This window comes from Bufo bufo, chromosome 5 (genome assembly GCF_905171765.1).
Source record: "Bufo bufo chromosome 5, aBufBuf1.1, whole genome shotgun sequence".
NCBI lineage: Eukaryota > Metazoa > Chordata > Amphibia > Anura > Bufonidae > Bufo > Bufo bufo.
Genome location: NC_053393.1, coordinates 54,983,778 through 54,993,777, shown reverse-complemented (window position 1 = coordinate 54,993,777; position 10,000 = coordinate 54,983,778). Strand labels below are relative to the sequence as shown.

Sequence of the window (10,000 nt, the reverse complement as noted above, 5' to 3'; positions counted from 1 at the left end):
CAGGCAAGACTTTTTACAATTTATTTTCCAGCCCAGGTTTTTCAACAGGGAGCAGGAAACATCGATGTTCTGGATTAACTTTTCTTTGGTCTGGGAAATAAACAGGAAGTCGTCTAGATATGGCAGCAACGGAACCCCTGACAATCTTAGAAAGGAAGCCACCTCCGCAATCACTTTTGTAAAGCTTCTGGGGGCTTGTGAAACCCCAAAGGGTAGGGCTTTGTACTGCAGGTGTAGACACTTTCCCTGAACCCAGACCGCTGTCCTTAAAATTTTTTGGGAGGACACATGAATTGGCACATGGTAATATGCGTCCTCTAAGTCCAGAGTCGCCATCCAGCAGTCTTTTGCTAGGAGATCTATGGTTGATCTTATGGTCTCCATGCGAAACTTCTTGTATCTGAGGAACCTGTTTAGCTTCTTTAAGTTTAGGATCACTCAGAAGGAGCCATTGTTTTTTTTAAATAAAAACAGAGGGGAGTAAAATCCCTTGCCTCTCTCTGCCTGTGGAACCGGGACTACTACCCCCTTTCGTAGAAGAAGTAACACCTCTGACTCTAAGGCCTGTCTCTTGATTTGGTCCTTGGGGCAGTCTGTCTGAACGAATGAATCCCGGGGACGGGTCAGAAACTCCAACCGGAACCCTTCTTTGATTCCCATCCTTTAAGATTCTTCCCAGGAACTTCCTATCCGGAGGACAGGAGGTCCCTGGTCGCATGGGGTGCCGTCATGGGTGAAGGGAAAAAACATGGAACACCAACCATGCCAAAAGACCCAACGGGGTTCAAACCAGCAACAGCCACAACTGTGGTCGAACAACAATACTGGGTGTGTGCTGTGTCCCCCAATTAAGAGCGAGAAAGAGATTTTACTGGTAAGTTATACAAAAATCTCCTTTTCTCGCCCATATTCATTGGGGGACACAGAGACCGTGGGATGTCCAAAAGCAGTCCACAGGGAGGGAAAAAAAACACAGACCCATGGAAGCAAGCGTCCCTGCAGGCATCTAAGAACTGTCGCCTGCAAGACCACGCGGCCCAAGGCAGCGATCGCCGATGCATAAGTATGCACCTGGTAAACTTTTGTGAACGTGTGTAGGAGGACCCGTAGCCACCTTACACAACTGTGCAGCCGAAACGCGATTCCTCCCAGCCCAAGAAAGCGCCCACCGCTCTGGCGGAGTGAGCCGTGACACCTAAGGCCAAACCAAACGTGCAATCGCCACCTCGGAGGCCGCCAATCCCTAGCGAGAACCCTCCGAAGACAAAAAGGGTGTTCGTACACCAGAAGGGACTGGAGGCTGCCAAGAATGATCGTCCAATAATGTAACTCCCTTCCGTAGGGAGTGAAGGAGAGTGACAGTGAAGGAAGGACAATTTCTTCATTGATATGGAAGTCAGAGACCACCTTCGGGAGAAGAAGGAATGGGCCAGAGAACCACCTTATCCTTGTGAAGAACCAGGAAGGGTTTTCTGCAAGAGAGCACCCCCAACTCGCATACCCGTCTGATGGATGTGATAGCCACAAGAAACGACTACCTTCTAGAACAGGAGCTGGAGTGAGATCTCCCGCAAGGGCTCAAAAGGGAGAAGACTGGAACGCTGAGAGAACTAATTCAGATCCCAAGGCGGTAAAGGACGGTACGGAGGAACCGTATGAGGCGAGGCGTCCACTGTTTTCCCATCTACAAAAGAAGGGAAAAAAAATAAACTAAAATAAAAAATCTTCAGGAGATCCCTGTCTTGCCTCCTATTGACACTAGAAAAAACTGAAGCTCTCTCTCCAGGCTGGAGGGGGTATAGCTGCCAGGGGAGGAGCTAACAGCTTTTACTAGTGTCAACGCCTCCTAGAGGACATAGCTATACCACGGTTCCTGTGTCCCCCAATGAATATGGCCGAGAAAACCCCTTTAAGCTTGTAAGTTTCCGTCTGGCCCTATTACCTATAATGGGGGCCGCCGGAGATACGGCCGCCTTCCAGCAAAAAGGCAGAGAATTGTCCAGAAAAAAAAACTGCTGTGCAATTTTTAGGAGGGGCACAAAATTTACATTCATTAAAATAAATAATATGTAGCCATACGTAACATTAAGAGGTCACTATTTAAGCATGGAACCTTTTAAAAAAAACATATTTGCATCGCCATATTCTGATACCAATAACTTTTTAATTTTTCTGTCTACAGAGCTATAGGAGCGCTTCTTTGCAGTGAATGGAGAGCAGACAGACACGCTCGCCCTCTTGTCTATTAGCAGTAAATGGAGGAGTGTGTCTGCGCGTCCTGCCCTCCAGGTGCTGACTAACCCCCTTTTTTTTTGCAGATGTATGATGAAAGTTGCGACTTTAAAAATGGCCACAGAATCTACAGGGAAATTTCCCAGTGGGCTGATGTCCGCCTCTGGCTGGATACATATTGATGCTGGAAGCATCAGGTATTCATGTATCTAAAGCCTGGATTACACAGGCCGATTGAGCAAATGACTGTCGGGAGGGAAGCGTTCCTTCCCAGCAATCGCCTGCTCGCTAGCGGAGGAGACCACTGCTGTTATATGCAGTAATATAATCCGCAGCATGGGGAGGAGCAATCGGTATGCCATCGCTCGTCCCCATGCTGTGTAGTGGTTTGCCGGGGGCATATTGCTATTAGACAGCATGATCTGCTACCGGAAAACGTTTTTTATTTTTTTTTAACATGTCAAAAGATTTGGATTGCCTAATCATTGGCAATCGGCAGCAGTATTATGCTGCAAGATGATGGCTAATGAGCGTTCATACGAAGGAAGACGGCCGGTGTAATACAACCTTAAGTTGGCAGCCACAGGTGCTCTCCCAAATTAAGTTGCGTCACCGTTCTCATGATGGTGATACAGTTGAATACTGCAGAGGGGCACGGGAGTAGGGTTGGGCGATATACCGGTATCACGATATACCGCGGTATTAAAAAAAGGCGATATGGCGATATCGCTGTTTCCTAATTACCGCGGTATTTTGTGACGTCATAGAAGCGGTCATGTGCGCTGACCGCTTCAAAATCTGCGTCCGTGGCCGCCCGCCCCAGCATGATTCTATACCAATTGCTGCCCGCAGCGGCTACCCCGGCTCCTCCTTGCAGGCTCCCATAATGCTACTGACGTCGGAATCTGATGACAGGCGAGGCTGGCGGCGGCGCTCTCAGCAGTTCGGCATGGGGGAAGGAATTCTGTGACTCGCATTCCCGGCACCCGACCTCTGAGAAGACGCTGTGATCCGCGCAATGAACCCCTCAGGTGTGGCACCTGAGGGGTTAATTGCGCGGATCACAGCGTCCTGTCAGAGGTCGGGTGCCGGTAATGTTCTTCAGTCTCTGCATTGGTGGCAGTGGGCATTGCGCCCCCCTCCTTCCCCGGTATTAATCATTGGTGGCAGTGGCCACAGGGTCCCCCCCCCCATCATTGGTGGCAGTGGGCAGTTCCGATCGGAGTCACAGCAGTGTAATGCTGGGGCTCCGATCGGTTACCATGGCAGCCAGGATTCTACTGAAGTCCTGGCTGCCATGGTATGTTAGTGAGCAGCATTATACGCACGTGCGCCGTGAGTATAACTTCAGTAGCATCCTGGCTGCCATGGTAACCGATCGGAGCCCCAGCATTACACTGCTGGGACTCCGATCGGAACTGCCCACTGCCACCAATGATGGGGAAGGGGAGGGGGACCCTGTGGCCACTGCCACCAATGATTAATACTAGGGCGGGGTTGAGTTACCAGAGGGGGCTGATAAGAGGGAGAGGCTGGGGGGCTGTTTTTTGGACTTTTGGTTGGTCATGACATATAAAATGACATATAAAAGTATAACAATTAACGTCTCCTTGTGGCTGCCCCCATACAGCGTAACGTCTCCTTGTGGCTGCCCCCATACAGCGTAACGTCTCCTTGTGGCTGCCCCCATACAGCGTAACGTCTCCTTGTGGCTGCCCCCATACAGTGTAACGTCTCCTTGTGGCTGCCCCCATACAGCGTAACGTCTCCTTGTGGCTGCCCCCATACAGTGTAATGTTTCCTTGTGGCCCCAAGTGTTTTTTCCTTCTAAATGGGCATTTATCGCGATATATATCGTTATCGCGATAAGTTTCTCAATATAGTTATCGTGGGAATATTTTTGATATCGTCCAACCCTACACAGGAGCACATGGTTGTCTAGCCCGCCACTCATCTTGACAGGCCATTAGGTGAGGCAGTATACAAATGGCGCAGGGAAGCGGGCATCTCAGGCTGCAGGGCTAAAGAGGCCTCAGACGGCGGCTTGGACAAGACACAAGTATCTTTTTTTCTTTCCTCGGCCACTTAGGGAGCACAGAGGTCATTACATGGGGCAGTCTGGGCAACATAGTGAAGGCTTAGTGCTTGGCCCACATCTCATGTCCTAAGTAGTTTTGACCCCATTAAAGCATTCCCAACACCACGGTAGGAAAGAAAAAATTCTAGATGGATAGGCGCAACTCCCCAGTGCCGATGAATACTTCATAAAAAGAAGTGCAAAAACTTCTGTGCCAGATGCAAAGTGGTTTTGGCGTTAAGGCCGCTGACACCTCTACCGTCATCGACTTGGAAAGCTGCAGGGAGGCAGTGGTGCTCGCTGGAGTGCGGCAGCCTCCTTAAACAGCTGAACAGGGGGGTGCCAGGTGTTTGATCTGATATTGATAACTTATCCTAAGGATAGGTCATCAATATTAAATACCCCCTTTAAGCATACCTTCTTTTACCCAGCTTTAGACTGGGTTCACATATCTATTCTGGAGATCCGGCGTTGAACGCAACAGTTTTTGTCCAGACAAAACCCGCCATTTGTGCAGGAAATCAGCCGGATCACCACAAGACCTCACTGCGGTCAATGAGGATCTGGCGGTGAAAAAGAGGATCTGGCAGGTTGCTCTGTGCTGCTTACAAAGAGGTGAACGCAGCCTTACCTACCAGGGAAACAAGTTGGCATGACTGAGGGGTGGCGGTAGGGTGAAATAGGTAACCCCAACCCCTCTATGAATAACCACTTCACTACTGACCAAAGTTTAACCTTAAGGGGTTAAATTGGTCTTTCTTTGTAATTCTGTCCATCGCTACCAGGTGTGGGTCCTCCAGGAGAGATTGTGTGGGCACGATTGCTATGCCCTGCCATCACAACACGGTAAATGAACGTCTGTAGGTGAAAACGACTAGACCCCAGCGCTGTGCATCACCAGTGGATGACATGGAGGGGGTTAAAGATGACCTTTCATGTTTTTTTTAATTAAATTAATTTAAAAAAACTTTACTTGCTGATGCTGCCACCCTGCCTGATTTTTTTTAAAATACCGCTCGTACGCCCCCCTACAGTTTTCCCGCTCAGTATGCTAATACTGATCATCGGTACAGGGAGGAGGAGATGCCAGGGTTTCTCAATGGGCGTCTCCTTCTCCCTGGCTGTGACACTCTCCGCTGTGATTGGATCGCGGCACCGCCAGGGAGAAGGAGACGCCCATTGAGAAACCCTGGAGTCTCCTCCTCCCTGTACCGATGATCAGTATTAGCATACTGAGCGGGAGAACTGCGGGGGGGGGGTATGAGCGGTATTTTTTAAAAATCAGGCAGAGTGGTAGCATTAATTAATAAAAATCCACGAAAGGTCCTCTTTAAGCTGTTTTATGCCAAATAGGGAATCTCCAGATAGGTATCTAAAGCTGGCATTAGAGCCAGGGGTCTATAGGACGCAGTTACAGAGGTACTTACCGCTCCCTCTCCCCAGTTTCAATGAGCTTCTGGTTGATTACAGCCCTCATCTGAGCATCTTTATTCATGGTGAAGACCTGGGGAAAAATATATAGAAATTAACCCAAAAAGAAACGCATCATCTGCCTATTATCACTTCTAAGGCCAGGTTCACATCACTGATCAGTCAGAAGAACAGAAAAACAACGGACCCTGTGAACCAATTATGGACAACTGATATTCGTTTGAGACTTGGACGGATGTCAGGCGGAAATGGATCAAACAGATGCCACCAAATGTGCATAACTGACGCACAGGATCCATTATTTTTTTACAGGATCCATTTTTTCTGTTCTGGGGGAGCGATGGGGAGATGCAGCATCGGCCACACAGGGATCCGGAGCGATGTGGGTGCCGGGGAGCAGGTAAGTATAATGTATACGCGTGGCCCGGGCACTGGGGCGGGGGGTCATTATTGGATAACCCCTTTAAGTCCCATAGCAGTGAATAGAGAAGACGCTGGGGCCCGATGCTGGAGATAGAAGCAGAGGTGGGACATGCACCTATCTGGCATCGAAGGCACATCCTAGCAATAGGTCACCGATGTCTGAGATGGGTATAACTCTCTAAAGGAGATCTGTCAGTAGCGACCTCCCTATCCAGACACATGGCTGTCGTTCACCTGATTAAATCGCTGTTATTCTTTTGTTGATCCGAGGCTCCGGTCCAGAGTTCTGATGCTTTTTCTTAATATGCAGACTCAGCCTTTGGTGCAATGAGGGTGTCACCGTTGCTCCCAAGCTCCACAGTGACAGAGCCCAGCAGTGGTAAAGCAGCCAGGGAGCAGCTGGCCCCCAGAAACGAGTGAGGCTTGGGGGGCGACATTGACGCCCTCAATATAATTTGCACATTTAAAACAAAAAAAGTGTCAGAACTCGGGAACGGAGCCTCGGATCAACTAAACAAAAACAGCATTTTAATCATGTGAACGACGGGCGTGTGTCTCTGCAACCAGCCGGACAGATTCCCTGCAGGTTCTGATGTGTCAAAAACAGCAAACGTAAAAACCGCCATCATACTGATCCTCAGAACTAACATCACGTCATTCACACTGCACAGAACAGTGCAACCCCAAAAATGGGCCATTTTTCTTATGTTTTACCTTGTACACGGTAACAGTGGCAATAAAAAAAAATTACTTGTCTAACAAAAATACAAGCTACGCCATTGAAAACGAAAAATGTATGGCTCTCCGAAGGTGCAGATGAAGAAACAAAAAAAAAAAAAAAAGTAAAAAAAAGTCTTGTCCTGAAAAACTAAATATGGCACGTCCTTATAGGGTTAAAAACAGATTGCAAATTCCAAAGGGTTAAAAATATATATATACACACACACACTGGTATATCTAACGTACAAGTGCACCGCTCTATCCACACTGTATAGAGTGGCCGGCAACTAACAGGTTAACAATAAGCAGAGGTGTGGGGCCAGCAGCATGGCGCCCCCATGGGCCCCGGCTGTGCTCGGTGACCGCAGGGCCCCGGCCATGCAGCACCCGCCAACACACCCCCACGCCTTACTATAACGAATCCTCACCGGGCCTCACAGCCTCCAGAACACAAAATCCGGTAACCGGAAGTCCCGTTCTGTTGCTCGGCAACAAACTGTAAAGCGACGCGCTACGTCCCGACGCCTTGCCTACGTCATTTTAGTCACATGATCCTCCTGGTTATTTGTTTATTTCCTCTCGCTTATCTCGCACACTGGATTACCCTGCCATTAAATCTATTAAGACCGAACGAATAATTGTATAGTTCCCAGGATAAATTTTGCGGCATTTCAAAATGCCTGTTTAGCCGGAAAGACTACGTTTCCCGTCATGCTTCGCTCCTTTTGGTGCGGCAGGAAAAGGATGCGCTTCCTGTTTTAGCGCAATGTACCTGGTCTAAAGGTTCCGTCTGCCTTAGGCTCCGGTAACTGTGGAAAGAGTGACAGGGCTTGTTTGGGTTATTATCATGGAAGCGGCCAACTGCTCCCTGACGGTGAACAGGCTCCTGCTGGACCCCAAGTTTGAAAGCTATAAATTGTCCTTGGACCCACTACCTTGTTATGGTGTGGAGCTGGATACTGGTGAGTGTGTACTGGTAACACGTGTATCACCAGGGGCTAAATCCTGGGATAGGCTGTCACACTGCATATTGCTTCCAATGAGGGCAACTTTGGCGCTACCTAGTGGCAGGACAAGTGATTGCGACCACTCAATATGGACGGTTTAAGCAAAAAAGCAACGCCAGGAGTCTAGTCGAGGAGATTCGCAAGCGTACGACACTCCAAGCCGATTCCGCAGGAGGCGCTTTAGGTGTCACCCTTTTGTCTCTGAGACTGATGGAAAATTCCTTTAAATGCAGTGTGTCACCAGGAAATCCACTGGTAAACCAGGCACCGTGCCCTGTAGGACCAGCTCCATTCACCCAGCGATCTGCCACCCCACTCCGGAGAAAAATTCCAGACTTACGATACTTTTTCTTAATATGCAAATTAGGCCAGTGGTGCAAGGAGGGCGTCACCATTGCTCCTGTTGCGCCAGAGCTCCACTCCTTACTGTGGCCAGCCCCTCCCTGATTGCTTTGCCACTGCCTGGCCCTGTCAATCAAAGGGGCTGATCATAGAAACGAGAGGCGCTTGGGTGCAACAAGAGCAATGGTGACGCCCTCTTTGCACCAAAGGCCTAATTTGCATACTAAGAAAAGTATCATAACCCTGGAATGGAGCCTCGGATCAATAAAAAAAATACAGCGTTTTAATTAGGTGAACCACAGCTATGCGCCTATGCAAAGAGTTGGATAGGGAGGGCACTGGTGACAGATTTATTTTAAAGGGGTATTCCAGTTATATCCTCTCTATAGGATAGGGGATAACTGTTAGATTGGTGGGGTCCTACAGCTGGGACCCCCACCGAGCATGAGAATGGGGCCATGGAGCTCTGTTCATTTTCATGGGGACTTCGTAGATAGCCGAGTACAGCGCTCATCTATCATCGGAAATCCCATAGAAAGTAATGGAGCGGCTGTGTACGTGTCTTATTCTGTTCATTTCAGGGGGCTCCATGGGGCACGGAGCCCCCGTTCTCATAATTAGTGATAGGACCCACGATCTAATAGTGAACCCCTATCCTGTGGACAGGAGATAACTTTATATAACCGGAATACCCCTTTAAGGCCTTTTACTCTAGGCTCAGATATTTACTAATCCAGGTCCAGTGGGAGCAGAGCCGTCTTATCCCAATTCCCTTGTACTGATATCCTACCGCGTCCCTCTGTTATTCCGTTATGTACTCTACTGAAGCTTCTGACTTCTCTAAAAACCAAAGCATAACCTCCGCATGCAAGGCTATTTTGTCTTAGCCCCCCCTTACACCAGATCCCATCAGCTGAGAATCCTTTCTGATCTTAAAGGGGTTCTCCAGGAATTAAGAAAATGAAAATACTTAAATATTACTTTATTATAAATATATTCTCAAATACCTGTCATTGTTTATAATGGCTTGTTTTGTCTGGGGAGCAATCAGCAGGGGAAACAAAATGGCCGCTGTCCTATTAGTACACACAAAACCTGTCCTGATCACACATACGAAGACAAGTTACTTTACAACACTGAGGTAAAGAGCTGCCTCATCCTCCTCTCTGCTCTGCTTGTCAGGGTTTATGATCCTGAATACAGATGATAAGAACTTTAGTTGAATCTCTGGGGAATTTTGTTCAGGAGTAGAGATGAGCGAACTTCTGTTTTAAGTTCGGCGTCTAAAGTTCGGCTTCCGGTTAGCGGAGGATCCCGATATGGATTCCGAATTCCGTTGTGGTCCGTGGTAGCGGAATCAATAATGGCCAATTATTGATTCCGCTACCACGGACCACAACGGAATTCGGAATCCATATCGGGATCCTCCGCTAACCGGAAGCCGAACTTTAGACGCCGAACTTAAAACAGAAGTTCGCTCATCTCTACTCATGAGGAGACATGAAATACTGAGAGGACGGAGAGGACAGGACAGGCTGTGGTAATGGAGGCAAGTGCTGCTGCTCATTATCCTCACCCTCCTCTCATTTTATTTCTCCTAATGATTGCTCCCTAGACAAAACAAGCCATTCTAAGTAGGGCTGGGCGATATGGCCTAAAATCTATAACGCAATATAATTTGAACTATGTACAATAATGATATATACCGTGATATATTATTTTCTTCTGCCTTGCCTATCAGCCACCCTCCCCTTCCCCCCACAGTAGA

The 10,000-nt window shown here is 48.4% G+C and overlaps 2 protein-coding genes across 4 annotated transcripts in view; one reads left to right on the top strand and one right to left on the bottom strand.

Annotated features, from left to right (window-relative positions):
* Positions 1-7,366, bottom strand: part of ENY2 (ENY2 transcription and export complex 2 subunit) — a 33,568-nt gene extending 26,202 nt beyond the window's left edge. Inside the window, exons 1-2 of one of the 3 annotated variants that reach the window (XM_040433405.1) lie at positions 7,312-7,366; positions 5,737-5,813 (exon numbers count right to left, since the gene is read on the bottom strand). In XM_040433405.1, the coding sequence (XP_040289339.1) occupies positions 5,737-5,804 (68 nt within the window). In that variant the 5' untranslated portion in view covers positions 5,805-5,813; positions 7,312-7,366. Of the gene's footprint in view, positions 1-5,736; positions 5,814-7,290 lie in introns of all 3 variants that reach the window. The other 2 variants (XM_040433403.1, XM_040433404.1) reach the window with 2 other exon arrangements.
* A 295-nt stretch (positions 7,367-7,661) lies between these two features.
* NUDCD1 (NudC domain containing 1) overlaps positions 7,662-10,000 on the top strand; it is a 1,097,680-nt gene continuing 1,095,341 nt past the window's right edge. The window contains exon 1 of the mRNA XM_040434250.1: positions 7,662-7,845. Coding sequence (XP_040290184.1) covers positions 7,731-7,845 — 115 coding nt within the window. The 5' untranslated portion in view covers positions 7,662-7,730. The remainder of the gene's footprint in view (positions 7,846-10,000) is intronic.